The following is a 15,695-nucleotide window of genomic DNA, read 5'->3' as shown; positions in this document are numbered from 1 at the left end:
TCAATTGTATTTTCAGGTAAAATGTTTTTAAAAAGTTTATAAATATGACAGATTGTAATGCATAATGTAACTAATGTGAAAAATTATACGCACTCACCACTCATCGGTCTCAAGGAAGACTTGATACATGCTTGCTGATAATAGATAATCAGAGTGCAATCCTGGCCAAGCTGTTTAGCTTCTGGCTCCACTGTGAGACGATTTCTCTTTATCCTGCTTTGGTCTAAATTGACTCTTCCCTCCTCCACTGAATCACCTCCTTTTCCTCCATCCCTCCCATTAGTCACTCTTCCTCACTTCTTCCCTCCCTAGGTACGTAAAGTTGAGAATTACAAAGATCCAAAAGCACAATCATATCTGTGTTCATGCAACAAAATCGTTACCTACTCGCCAACCCTGACATTTGATGTGCAAAAATGACAGCTAAAGTGAAAGTGAGACACCTGAGTAATCTGTGTTTTGTAAAAAGAGCCCATAATAAAACAACTTAAATATAATATAACAACCAAACCCCACACAAAGGCCATACCTCAAGATAATCTTTTAACTAGCTCGCACAAATGCATGCTCTAAAAACTCAGTATTATGCTCGCACATAAGTACCATGCTAAATTGCTTGCCAGGGCATGGGTATATGCTCGCAACTCACGTACCGCTTCCCCTTCCAGCTTTAACCTGTTTCATGGTTCACTCGCACTAAGCGTGTTTGAGTACACACATCTATATAGCACACAAAAACTCCACCTCTAACAGATTGCTAGGACTCTACCTAAGGTGTACCCCATGCCAGTGCGCATCAGCAAAGACGAGCCCCTGACAGAAAGGCTTTTAATTGGATAAAATTAAGGAGTGGGGGAAATGTGGAGCACAGGAAACTCTGGGGAGGAGGTGGGCTGGGAATAATATTGTTATAATACGACCGATTTCAAGGAATCTCCATTTCTGGAGCCAAGAGGCCGATCAATATGAAGACAGAGTGCGGGTGAACAGCTGCAGCCGTGTAGCGGGAGTGGCTTCCCTAGAATTAAAGGAATTCAGAAAATCCCACTTTAGTTCAAGGTTGATCAGCTCCTCTTTGTCCAGGAGGACAAACACTGGCTGATGAATGTGAGATTTATAAACAAGGGCATTCAACACAAATGTCCTTGGTTTAAAAAAAAAAAGTATTATTATTATTATTATTTATTCATCTGATTCGTTATCTCATCAATAGAGGATTACCTAACGTCGAGAACAAATGTTTGTCTTTAATATATACAGTGCCGATGTCATGGCACGATTATTAACTAGAAAGACAAAACAATGAGATTTCTGCCAGTTTGGGTTGTATCTGTGAAAAGAATGTGGTCTGCAATAAGTACCGTTTTTTCCGGACTGTAAGTCGCTCCGGAGTGTAAGTCAAACCAACCCAAAAATACGCAATGAGGTAGAATAAAAGCATACATAAGTTGCACTAGAGTATAATAGGCATTTTTTTGCGGGTAATTTATTTTACAAAATACTAGATGAAAAACAGACATTTCATCTTGGAAAGCAAGTTAGAACAGTAATAAAAGAAGAAAGAACAGGCTGAATAGGTGTAACAGGAACTAACACCATGAAGGTGATTCAGTTTAGCTACACAAAAAATAAAAGAACAGAAAAGTTGTTCATGCGAAGTTTTTTGGGACACCACTGTCCGTGCATTGATAGAGAGGCAGTTACGTTGCATGAAGCAGAAGCACCAAGAACGTCCTGCTGCCAATTACTTTATATTGATCGCCTTGGCAACCACCTAAGCGTCGAGACGTGTCGTAACTGCACTGTTGAGAAGACTCACCCGCAGCACGTTGTTTAAGCAGCCACTGGTGAGCTGAGTTGGCCTAGAAGTCGGCACGTCTGACCGTAAAATGACTGAAGAACACACCGCAAAAGCCAACGGTGACGCCAACTACTCCGGACCTTCTGCGCGTCCTTGAGAAGTAGAACATCTCCATACCACCAGTCGTGATGGATAGTTAATGCGTATCTATTGACAGTGAGGTGGCAGAGCAGTAGCCGTTCAATGCCCTGAGAAGAGATGGACTGAACGATTTAGAGGGTTAATTAATTGTTGAAGATTCTGACAAGTGGGTGCAACCAACTTCTGGTTAATCTTTAAGCAATTGAGTTAAATTAGTCTCACTCTCAACTTGTTTGTGGCCAGGAGAACAACAAGATATCCATTCAATATGGGAAGTTGGGTAACATCCACACAAATCTTCACTACTGCACAATTCCTCACAATGGCATTGCGCAATACAACACAAAAAAACAGAAGTTAAGGACATTCGTAGAAGGATTGTCCCATCGTTCTATCGCAAACTGAAGTTTTAGGCGAGCCAAGTTAGTACGCAGGCTTGTGAAGTTAGCACATCACTGGCTCCCTGCATTGTTCAAATGATTTTGCATCCATGTTGACATTATATTAACACTTGTCCCCAAGAACTAGTAAGATTTACATTCAAGCCTGAAATTATTCACACTGCAGCATTAGGAATAATTTTGGGGTTGACTGTAGGCCTATCCCAATTGCATATACTATTATTATCATCATACTTATTCATTTTAATTACAAGCTTTGGCTAAAACACACATGCACATTCCACATTCAAAAAATAAAATGTTGAAACTCCATGGCACCCTTTTCCACAAACATGCATTCGCCAGCAACGGCCAAAACCAACATTACCCATAATAAGCGATGATACACTGTTCTCTGTTTTGACAAAAAACAAGAAACCCCATAGTGTGGGCAAGAAATAGAGCAAAAGGGCGACTTCTTAAAGCATGACAACAAAGAGCCATTTAAATGGAAATGTCAGCCACATTATACGAAACACCAAAGACTGGATTGGAGGAATCAATCACTCATCGTGTGCTTCCACAACAAATTAACCTTTACGTAAATACGTGGCGCAGATGCTTAAAAAGAGAGTGAGCATATTTGAAGCCGTTTGCTTGTATCATGTTAAGAAGTAGCAATTCTCCAAAGTACCCCAGAAAAGACACATGATCAAACATCAAAGAAATGCTTTTATCAAACTCCATAATGCTACAAACACAAAGTGTCCTGGTGAAAACGTCCATATAAACTGCACAACATGGCAGGAATCATGTAATCTTACTTAAGGAGTCAACACAAAACCAGTTGGATGATTAATTTTGTCCCCACTTTTCCTTCCTAGGGAATTTAGTAACACAATTACTCTAGGAAGGGCAGATCCATTTTAGTCTGCCTATTTGCTCCATATAAAATGGCAGAGTGCCAAGCAAAGCCTTCTGGGAGACCAGGAAATATCAAGCATCAATTCTATCAAACAAAAAGTGCTTGCCGGAAACAAAGAACGTAATCATGACAAATCTTCTCTTCCTTCCAATTTAATTATGCACCCGGAATCACGCGTGCGTGGCACATCACGCTGCCAAGATGGCGACACAAACAGCACATTGTACGCTATCAACAATAGTGTAACACTAATTTGATTGTAGCCCTGTATGTACGCGGCCCTCAGTTTGCCACACGTAAACACTATTAGGATTGTACGACAGTACCAAGTTTCAAAGTAGCCCTGTCCACACTTAATGAGATCATAAGCTTGATCTTTTCACAGCCCAAAGGACAGCTCACATTTCAAAGGTCTCCCCTCTTACATTCAATAGCATCCATTTCAGTCCGCGACATGAAAGGGAACCCTTGTAATATGCAGTGTTCAACACAGAACCACTCTTCAAAACAAGACTTCAGAAAGTTTAAAACCTCCCACTGTCCCTTTTGATGGTACTTTTCGGGAAGTCTTTAGCAGCAAAAAGAGGGGCCTTTCTTTTTGATGCACTCCCATACAAACTTGTATATCCGGCAGTAAGAGGCCAGGAGAGTGTGACTATGCTGAGCAGTGTGCAAGCATCTGGCCGAGTTCTTATCACGGTGGGAAAACGTCTAGCGGCAAGCCAGTGTTATCACTGCTCCCGGGATTATAACCCGTCATCTGGACCTAAACTGTGCCTTTAGCAACCTGGTGTGTTATAGCAGCGCTTCTCATTTATAGGGGATTACAGAAAAGTGATAGGTTCATCTGCCATCTGTTCTATACCTTTCACATGAAGAGAGCTGGGCCAGAGGCTGTTTTGCTTTCAATACCATGCAGCCTCTTCTACACCTGAACCATGTGGGCAGAACTAAGTGATGTCAGAGAATGATCTAGCAGTGACGTGCACAGATATTTTGGGGGGCAAGTGCTCCAGGAAAAAAAAGGGGGCGCTTTTACACGTATGGAATACCTAATAGAAGTGTACATTTAAAAAACAAAAACAGAATTGTATTTGTAAAATTCTCCAAACCTGTTTTGCAAGAGTTAAAAAATTCAATAAATATATATATATATATATATATATATATATATATATATATATATATATATATATATATATATATATGCTTGATGGCAACTTCAGTTGTTTAACATTCCATGTTCTGTGTTGTAAAAGTTACCTGTTTTATGCTAGCGACTGTTTGAACCTGGCTTCCACTTACTTGTTAAAAAATGGTTTTGAAATCCAACCAAATCAATATATCAGCAGTAGATTCTGCTCAACCTTAGAGGCTCTTTGGATTGACAGAGGTTACTTGCTCACATTGTTGTTTTTTGTTGACATTTTAATCATTAAGATATATTATATATACAGAAAATAAAAATTGTTGGGCATCAGATAACTGAACCATCAAAACTCGTAGTCATTGTAATAAAGAAATTAATGTCAAAGTCAGATAAGATGAGGCATTTTTTAATCTGACTGGACATTCAAAGTGGATAAATGTTCCCCCACTCTCTTGCGCCAATGTAACTTGGCTGCAATCCAAGGAGGAACTCTGATGGATATTTATTCAAGCAAATCACACTTCCACAAAGAAGACACGATGTGTTATTTTTCTTAAACGACTATTACAAGTCGCAGAGTAACATATATTTGTCAATAGGGTGCTAACCCTGAGTAAGTCACAATGTCAGAATCAATGAAAAAGCTGAGCAACAATGTCACAAAAGGTGACATTCTTTGTTGATGGGATAGCTGACATTTTTTTCTTTTTTTGCTTTGGCCCTCTAGCAGAACATGTAGGAGGTCTTTCTCTTTGGTCCAGCTGGCAGTAGAGCACTAATATAGGGAGGCTGTTTGGACTTTGACCTTGCAGCTTGCAAGGAGATGGGAAGAAACCATTTTCGCCCCTATGCTTCTCGTCAATGAAAGATTCAGGAGGAAAGAAACTGCTAAATATTCATCCCCTTCCCATGCCAGGAGAGAGTTTGGTGTGCTCGTAATATGCCTATGAGAGCATATTTTCCAGGTGTTGCATTGCTTTTGATTTATGGTTATTACTCACATCCAGTTGAAACAAATGATCTCACTATTCTTGCAATTAGCTAAACGGAAGCAAAACATTTGCTTCGTGAGCAAACTTGGGGCAAAATGATTTGCTCATTGAAAGATATTATTCTATGAGTTTTTGGTCCATTTCACAAAGCAGGTTAAGTGAAAACTCAGTCTGTTAACCCTGAAATGAGGGAAAGGCTTAACAGACAGAGGATTCACTAAACCTGTTTTGTGAAACCGATCCGAAGATAATCGAAGAAGCCAACATTCAATTTGTACAAGCAGAATAGTAGATGGTTTCAATCACATTTGAAAAATTTTACTGTTTGGCATTAGGCATCATCATCATCATTACTTAGCTTACTTAAACATAGCACAGTTAATAAGGGTTTTATGGTGACAATAGTACTTCACCAAAACATAACCTCATATTTGCAAAAAGGTGCAATTGAACACAGAAAAAGATCAAAGAACTGGAAAAACAACATTTTAAGTCTATTAGTCAACATTATTTGAATGCATGAAAGCATTGAGCAGCAATGCGGCTTGATTTATCATTTCATCCAAGGGGTAGAGCGCACTCCCACAAAAAAGGAGTCTCTCTTGGGTATCTAATGTGCGGACAAAAAAAAAAGCCTTGGAAAGATCACATACCTGTGATTGTTCATGGCTACACATGATACCAAAGCTACTGCAGCAGACAAAAATTTCGACCTAAAAGGGCTCATGATGACCTCCCATACTTTACCTTAATTACTTTGACAAACGTCTAAGATAGCTCAAGGATACAATATTTATAATTCCATGATGGTTTGAAGATCTGCAAAAGCCAGATTGTATTTTTCAAAGGAGGTCGCACAACTGATTGGATGGATACATGGTTTAGAAGTAGAGGTGTTCCCCATCTATGACGTGCGAGCTGGCCGCATATTGTGCAGAGCGGGTTTCGTACATGGTATGGCTTTAACTCATTTTGCAAGCTTGTGGGTTCAATATTAGCGTGATGCGACTGAGACATTTAGCATCTTGACAAGCATCAATTGCAATTGTTTTTTTTTTTTTTACTGTGCGGACCGCCGCGGCCTGGTCCAACGTGGCCCGGGCTAGTGGTTGGGGACGACTACTCTAAGGTTCGGAATAAAGTAAACAAACACAAATACATGGCTATTTCGGCTGAAACAGGCCCTCAAGTAATTTGACTACCTTGGTTAAAAACAAAATGCTTGAGGCATTTTTTTTCCTGCCTCCAGTACTCGGTCATACACGTGTACTGTCGGGAAGAAGAAGTCAACAATTGTTCATGTTCTACATGACAGTAACACGCCGCTAACACGGTAAAAAGGTCAATTTCAAAATAAACTTGAGCTTACCTTACCAACTAATATATGGACATTAATATCTTAGACTACGCTTATTTTGAAGTTTTTCCCGCCAGTGTGCCGTGACGTAACGGCTGACTTGACCCGTCTCAAAGACTGTTTGGAGCGTTTATTGTCACAAACTGTTGCTACCGACGGCAACAACACAACGTTGTCCTGAAATAATGATCAGTCGCCAATTAAGGGGTCTAAAAAAAAAACAACTTAATTACATTGACATTGTATTGTACGGCACCTGTTGCCAACGTTTAGCGCTAGTCGCTGGCAGCGCTCAAGTGAACAGACTTATATGACTGCACAAAATGCTGACATCTTGGCACGGTTCCTACTGCTCACGTTTTAATAAATCAGGCTTACTCTAGAGTGTCGTTTGAGCAAAATAAAGGGTATGATTTCACTTTGCCTCATAGACCAAAATCTAAGGGGAGAAATTTATTTAACGTCTCACTAATGTTTCTAGACGGGAAAATAGCGCGAACATCTATCTTATCTATCTTATCTTATTTAAAACTGTAAAGCAATTGGCCATTCATTATTAAGTGGAAATGTGTTCATCTTCTCTATCTTTAGGCAAGCAACATTTATATGTATGTTTATTTTTTATTTTAATCCAAATATCGGATTATTTGCAAGTATTTTCAGCAAGATATCCAAATTTAAGGGCATTAAATATGAGACGATAGAGCAAAACAGGAAAAGGGAAATATCGCCCAATACTTGGAAAATTCAAATTCAAATTGTACAATTTAGATTCCGTTTTTCACAGGAAAGATATGCAAATTCAATTCATGTAAGTCAGATGCAATTTTTCAACGTGCTTATGCAAATTTAAGATGATGTGATTCAAATGTAAATTTTTCACATTCAGTTTTCGCATATTTCAGCTCATAGACCCTCCTCCTCCAAATTTAGTTAAGACAAAACAAGCGATTAAGACTGCGAAGCCTTTAGTCTGCTTAAGTAGCTTGGTGTCCTCGATCGACAGTGCACGATTATGGGCGATTATCCCAGTGCTTGCTTTGGGCTAGGGGGAGGGGTTATATTTGACACTAAGACAGCCCTAAGAGAATAGCCAGCTGGTAAAGCATTAGCATTTCACATCTCAACTCCACAGGTGTGTTTTGCGTTATTTTTTTTTTGTGCCATCACCAGACAAATATGCTAAACATTTCTATCATCGCTACTCAACACGGGACAATAAATCAAAACTAAGAACAGAATGTACACCAAAAACAAGGGATGTACTATTGTGGCAAATAATATTTTTGCCACTTTTCCTAAGACTTGCGATTACAATGTGAGTGGCATTTTTTTGGTTTTCAAAGTACTTTTCTAATGTGTTTTTCAACAATTAATTTTTAATGCAACAAACAATATCAGATGTGTTATACATGTGGTGTAAACACACAAACTTAAGTGCAGCTTACAACAATAATGCCAACAAATCAGTAGCTTTGCAACTTTTTTTCTGGAATGCACATCTTGATCACCCACTCCGATTGCCGTACAGACAGATAATTAAATGAAACATACATGTATAATATTCAAAGCAAAGTCATCCTCTTAATATTTGACCACTTGAAAACTTTGCGGATATGCGTTCTTTGTCGTGGCAGCACACTATGGTCTCTGTGTGTGTAATCAAATTTTGAAGACACATAAATCAAAAAGTCAACACAGTGGCACACATCCGACTGCCATTAGAGACACTTCCTCACACACGCACTCTGACATACAACGGCAGCCAAAACATCACAAAATAGACAACACACGAAGAGGCTGGGGTGAAGGTTTTTCACACGGAGGGTTTTAACCACACGTGGTGAAAAATACAAGCATGTTAGAAAGGTGAAAGCTAGCGTGTATGAAAGCTAGCGCAGCAGAATTAGCTTAGCGTTCTGTGAATCCTTCTCTCCCCATCAATAAAGTAATAAGCATTTAAACCACAGCCTTTGCAATTGCAAAATCGTGCTCCCAAATCGTGATTATATTGCAAATGCAATTAATCATTTAGCCCTGACACAAAGTTGTGTTTCTTTTTTATGTTTTAAATGAAGCAGTTAAATACTTTTTACGCTTGCATAATGATAAAGAATGTTAAAAAAATATATATTACAAAAAAAACAACCAACCAAGCATCAAGTTGTGAGTCATTTTAGTTTAGTTGTATAGCAAATATTATCTAATACACATGTGGGTAACTCTTTTACATGCTTGTATGACAGAATTTCCTGTACATGTTTTATGATGGTTCTGCCATTACCACCAGAGAGCTAACAAAAGGTATTTACTATTCAGAAATTGGAGAAGGGTGATGCGAGTTCAGTATGTGGGCCAACGAGAACAATAGACAAGAGTCCATTTTGCCAGCTCAAGTGAATAACCTGCTTGAGTGGTCCACAGAGAGTGGAAAAGAGTGGTAAGAGGTCTTTGTTAATTGCAGTGCAGTCACGATGATAACAAATATCCCTCTGTCACATGTTAGAACATTTTAACCTTTCGCTCCATTTTGCTTCTCAATGTTTTGTTGATTCTAAATGAAAACGCACCAATTGAAGAATGTTTTAGGGTAAGGAAAAATGTTGTCTATGTCGTTATGAATGACGGCTTTCAATCGGGAGGTCATTCTAATCAGTGATATTATGAATCCATGCTAATGCATGTGGAATTGAAAACGCCTTAAGCTTCAACTTGGGGGGGTAAAATCAGTAAAAGAATAAGTCAACCTTTTTTTTTTTTTAATTACTGTAAAAAAATAAAATAAATATATTCAACGCTCCTGAAAGATACACACCATGAACGCAATAATTGTCAAACAAGCACTTTCAAATGACTGCAGTCAATGTTTAATCACAGGATATTATCTATACCAATGGAATCCGATAACTTCCGATTGGAATGAGGCCTCTTCAAAATGCGAATAGAAATCTGATACATAAAGGATATCTGCCCATGTGAGTGTAGCGCAAACACACAGCTTGAATTCAGTGCAAGTTCAATTTACATCAAATGATGCACAAACACATCGACGACAAATAACAAACAACACAAATAAGCGCAACGAAAATACACTTGCTATCAATCTAAACTACAGCGAAAGCATAGAAGGTTAATATAGTTTGAAAGGTTTTCATTCGACCTGTCAATCATTAAATGAGGAAAAAACTACAGATGGAGACGAGTGATAAGGACGAGTAATGTGGAGGTTTGTCTCAGTCAGCAGGGATGCTACAACAGGGAAGACAAACTATACAAGTGCTAAGGGGCTCCGACTGATCGTCATTGTTCACCGGAGACACCCCGAGGATGTCTTGAAACCCCTGTCAGTCAGGCCAGGCCAAGTAATTAGGAGGTAAAATTCAATATTTGGATAGTTTTTGTATTATTTTTCCCTTCTGGTTTGGTTTGGGTTTTTCCAGGATGACAAGCTGAGTTGCTACTGGTAGTCATTTTCAAGAGATCATCAACAGCTCTTCTGTTTTTGAAATTTTTTGGGGTCATGTGTTGTTTGTGGTTGTTCTTGTGGACCGTTTTCAGCATTCTGGCTGTGACATTTGTCGAAGGAGAATAATCAGTACTTGATGGTTGTGCCCATTGAGCATCATCCCAGCACTGTTTTTAATGGGAGAATGTCTGCGGCTGCGCTATTTGCCTGTTGCCGCTTGATGGCTGCGGAGCACTTGTGCTTTTTACGCCTGTTATGGGCAACATTTTGGAAAGCCCCGTTTTGTTCAGCTGTGATTTCGCTAATGTTGGAGAATCTACTGTACGCTGGTTCGGCTGGTGGAGCTGAGAATGAGGCGAGAGGAGCGTCAACAAGGAACACGGACGGATATGAATGTGAGATGTGGAGGGAAAATATTAGAATGAGTTATCAAGTATTACGGATTTGATGGCGATGGTGTTTTCCTCTTCATGGAAGCGCTCACTACAAAGCTCATGTCACAATGAGGAAAAATGCTTGATCCATAAAATACTAAATATTAGTGTGATATTTTTAGAGGTTGATGTCGGCATAAATACATATGTCCACATGTAATTTGGTAACGAGTGATTGCAAATTTCTTAGCGTATGAAGCGACATGAGCTTTTTTGGTCACTCATTTAACCAGTATAACGCTGCTGTAGTCTCTGCAAAATAAATAAATAATAAAATACCATTTACAGTGCTTGTTATTTATTTAAAAGTAGTGCATCTGTTATTAACACAGCGGACGGTTAATTTTGGTGTAATAAGGCCAAAATAGCTGTTCATGCATGTTGTCATGAAGCGGAGGTTCCACCTATATACAACAAATTCACCCAATCACAGATGCCAGAAGCAGCCACGTGTTTTTAGTTGGTTCCCTGTCGACGCGTTGAACTTTTGATACAAGTAAATAAAGTGCTAAAGACTCAGAATGGCTCCTAAGACGAGAGGGAAACAAAATTTAAAAAATCAAATTTGGAGATAATTATTTGTGACACTTTAATAATTTTTTTAACTGAAAAAGGCTTTTTCCCAAAATCCGTAGGTCAAAGTCAACCTATGAATTAAAAAGAATAAATACAAATAAATAAATAAAAACAAGCAAACAAAAAAAAAAAAAACAATCAAAATTTCCCCATGTTATTGTGGAAGAAAAGTGTTTTTCAAAAGAGGACCTGTAGACCTACATCTTTTCACCTTCTGGTAAAGATTATGAGCAATAATAACATGTTTTTAAGTGGTTTATGTCTGGTATGTATGTGTTTTCACTTACTTCTACATAGTATCATATTCCTTTTCAACAACACACTGGTTTACAAAAACTTAAGTATGTTTGTATAACTTGAGCTTCCATTGTATTTAAATCGTTTTCCGTTTTCAATTTCTCACCACATCCAAGCTGTTTCACATTCATGACTATTATTACAGTACTGTTTTTATTATGGGTTGGCATGAAGGTCGACTGGTGAGCACATCTGCCTCACAGTGCAGAGGTTGTGAGGTTGTGGGTTTGAATCCGGCCTCAGACTTCCTGTTCCCCCTGTGCCTGCTTGGGTGTCTGTACTCCGGTTTCGTCCCACATTCCAAAATCATGCATGGTCGTTTAATTTAACACTCTAAATTGTCCCGAGGTATGAGTGTGACTTTTTTTTGTCTGAGTGTGCCCTGTGATTGGCTGGCAACGAGTCCAGAGTGTACTCCACTTAATGCCCAGAGACCGCTGGTATCGGCTCCAGCACACCCGCGACCCTCGTGAGGATAAGTGGTTATCATTATGACAGTGAGGGTGATGTTTGTTTCCAGAAATACCAAAATAATTTACACATTTTCAATTTTTCAAGTAATTGTGAAAAGGTTTAATCATTTTTCAAGAATATTGCACTTTTCTCATTATTACCAATTGTGAGTCAGATGTTTACAAAAGTACTATTGAATTAAAAAAACGTTTTTGAGAAAAGTTATTTTGTTAAAAAAAATCTAAATCAAAACACATTGAATTGCATAGCATCATTTCTTTCCATCGTTATAACAATTCTAATGTAATCGAATTGCGTTGTGTTGGATCAAACTGCGCTTAATCACTCTGCATCTTATCTGGGGGGAATATTGCATCGGCAATTGCTGTCAAAGCTTATTTAATGTATCAATTCGTTGGTAGTGTATTTATGGGCCGGAGATCAGAGATGCACAACCCTAAATGATTCATAAACCAGCTTTAGTAAGTGACCAAGAATTGTGTAAAGCACAAGTTCTTGGAAATGCTGCAAGAGGCTTGTTTGAGCAATCACTTTTCCTAAGGATAAAATATTCCTATAGTTAGAACAACTAGTCATCACAAGCTGCAAAGAACGGAGCCACTTTCCAGTCTGTGAGCAAAACTCCATCCCTCCCTCCACTCGTGTTTTCATGTGTCACAACAGCAGGGGTCTGACTAACACGGCGCCAAACGTTTACGCACAACTAAACAAAGAGGTTGCCACGACATATAAGCACCTTTTTTACATCAGTGAACAGAGATAATGGTACAATAATGGACTCGTGTGATTAAAATAGTGCGTGGATGAGAGCCAGGCGCACTGACGCAGGCTGTGGGGGGGGGGAAACTTCCAAAAAAGCACCGCGCCGTTGGACCGAAGCTAACCGATGTATTTACACCTTTGGTCCGCAGCTTCAAAACTAAAAACGTCCCCTTTGTTTACTACGCGGCAAAAAAAACACATGGAATCGTATCAAATCTCATCGCCTCATTATCTTTCGCGACCCAAGTAGCGTGAGTAAATGCCAAATTCCGAATTGAAACTCGTACTTTTGCCAGGTTTCGTCGCGGTCAGACGTCGTCCGACAGCCGCATACAATGAACTAAGTTCCATCCAACTTAGCAACGCTTCGTGTATACGAGCGTCACTTGTTAGAAGGACACAGCGTACAACAAACAAGCGAAAGCAATCACAGCGACGGCGACTCGAGGATAAAACGAATGGAAGAAGGTTAGAAAACGTAAAGTTCACCTTTAGTTGTGCTGGGCTTAGCTCCGCTCCGAGAAATCCATGCAGCGACTTGCTCGTTCCAGCACGCACGCACATAGGCACATGCACACGCACACGCAGTGATATTGAGAGGCCAGCCAACTAGCCAGCTGTGACTGACAAGCACATTCAAAACCAGAAGTGGGAGGAAACGTACAACTTCCGCTCTTTACTTTCAAAATAAATCCGATTCAGTGATCTGGAAAGTCACGCTAATGATCATTTATTTTCAGAACCGCTTAACCGATTATATTACAGGCAACTGCAACATGACATTATTCAGAGATTATTATATTACGATGATTAGAATTGTATGATCAAGTAGAGGAAGTTTATACGTTTGTAGAAAATAACGTAACAAGTTTTGATTCACTGAAATCAGGGACAGCAGCAACATTGAAGATATAGTCTTATTAAAGGCCCCATCCCACAATTTTTTAAAAAACATTTTTCTGCTAATCTTTGATGACATTTTATTGGGGTTGTAATATTGAAAAAGATAAAGGAAAGGTGTCTCAAACATTTTTTGTTGGTCAGAAATGGCTTTGATTTTGAACAAGACGTTTTCTTGCTAAATCCATCCATCCATCATCTGTTCCGCTTCTTCTAACAAGGTTTGCGGGGGTGTTGGAGCCTCTCACAACCATCTTCGGGCAGTAGGCAGGGAACACCGGGAACCGGTTGCCAGCCAATTGCAGGGCACACAAAGACAAACAACCATCTGCGCTCACAAACACACCTAGGGGCAATTTAGAGAGTTCAATCAACCCAACATGCATGTCTTGGAATGTGGGAGGAAACCCGGAGAAAACCCACGCAGGCATGAGGAGAACATGCAAACTCCACACAGGAAGACTGTAGCCGGAATCGAACCAATGACCTCCGCACTCTGAGGCCATCGTGCTAACCAGGCATCTGTGCCGCCCCAGGTGTGTTTTGGAAGCCGTAAATTGCGGAAAGTGGATTTGAATAGGAAATTAGCCAGCTAATGAGCTTTAGATAATGTTTATGTATGAATTATCAAACCTCTGCCTGTAGCTTCTCTCCCGCAGCATCAACATGCATGGAGATTTTTTCTTTGGAGCAGTCGTGGACAGATGAAATGCATAGACGGAATCACTTTAAAAGGATGAAGACGGACGTAGACGGTGGACAATTATTTTTATGAAGAAGGATGGAGGAGCAATGATTGAAGGGTGCTCAGGTCGCGGACGGAGGACGGACCTGCAAAATAGGATAAAGTGACCATCGATGTAAACAAATGCACTTTAGATGCACATTACAGTTAGGAAGTTGAATGTAAATAAGTACAAAGAAGTTGAGTTTGTGATTTTGATGGTATTGAATAAGACAATATTTGTGTTTCGTGTAGTAAAGATTTTGTTTTACATGAACAAACATGTAGATATCTTGACGGACAATGCAGTATTGTTAATACTGGATAATGATGTAAATGGGAAAAGCAAGCAATAAAACATTTAGGGTTGTCGTATTTTTTACAGTTTATGAAGCGTGTAAATAAATATAGCAGATGAGACCTGAAAGTTTTGTTTTTCTGGTCAACATATTGTAATATTTGTTCATTGTTATTTGTGTAATTGAGGGCGTGACTGTGTGCATCCTTGCCCATACTGACAGGTGTTTCAATGTCTGTTACTTTCGTTGCATTCTGGTACCTGTAACACTTACCGTACATGTGGAATATGTGCAATGTTCAAGAGCTCCGTATATTGAACTGCATGTATAACATTTTGAAAAAGTATGTGCAAAGTACTTAAATAACATATTTTAGCATAATTTACAGATGGTAACAATACTGTATTAGTCTGAGCATCAGCACTCTGATTCACTTTTTTTTTAAACCACATTTAAGAATAGAGATCCAAAGCAGCTTCCAAGATTACCTTTATTACTTTGACAGCTATATATTGTGTATTAAAACGTTTTTAACTTCTAATCTGAAGGACCTCTTGGTGGAAATACATTATCTCCTAAAGTTGTCATTAATTGACTAAATTAGGAACTTGCAGCAGTTTAACTCAACTAAAGGGCAAAGATTCAGAAAGTTGGGAGACGTTGCTCTGCCCACCCTTCCAACTACGCCCCTGGTCTTCATTTCACAGACGCCAACTGCATCTGATCGGCACCAGCTGCTCGCGAACCTGAACAGGATAAACGCTATGGAAAATGGCTGGATGGAAAATGGAAGAACTCTGCATAAAATTCCTCATGTGAAACCTCTAATTAAAGCTGTACACTTAAATCCCATTTTTAGTGCGACACAACTTAGTCTATAATGCGCATTTAACCAAAAATAATTCCGAGGATAACAACATTCCCTCCTTAGCGTAAATGCTTTTTTTTTTGTAATGTTGATGGAGGTACATTTTTAATAATCCTTCGCTGCGCATCCGAATAAAACTATTTTAACTA

General features: G+C 39.2%; 1 protein-coding gene across 2 annotated transcripts in view; it reads right to left on the bottom strand.

Annotated features, from left to right (window-relative positions):
- The window catches only part of LOC148335293 (solute carrier family 45 member 3), a 32,911-nt gene extending 19,502 nt beyond the window's left edge, over positions 1-13,409 (bottom strand). Inside the window, exon 1 of one of the 2 annotated variants that reach the window (XM_088299592.1) lies at positions 13,245-13,409. Coding sequence is in view for 1 of the 2 variants with exons in the window: in XM_088299591.1 (XP_088155717.1) it covers positions 98-104 (7 nt within the window). In the remaining variant the exon portion in view is untranslated. Of the gene's footprint in view, positions 1-97; positions 174-13,244 lie in introns of those variants that run through there. The other variant, XM_088299591.1, reaches the window with a different exon arrangement.
- Positions 13,410-15,695: the final 2,286 nt, after the last annotated feature.

This window comes from Idiotropiscis lumnitzeri, chromosome 6, assembly GCF_059441095.1.
Source record: "Idiotropiscis lumnitzeri isolate Australia: NSW breed Sydney's pygmy pipehorse chromosome 6, RoL_Ilum_1.0, whole genome shotgun sequence".
Taxonomy (NCBI): Eukaryota; Metazoa; Chordata; class Actinopteri; order Syngnathiformes; family Syngnathidae; genus Idiotropiscis; species Idiotropiscis lumnitzeri.
This window is presented reverse-complemented; position numbering and strand designations above follow the sequence as displayed.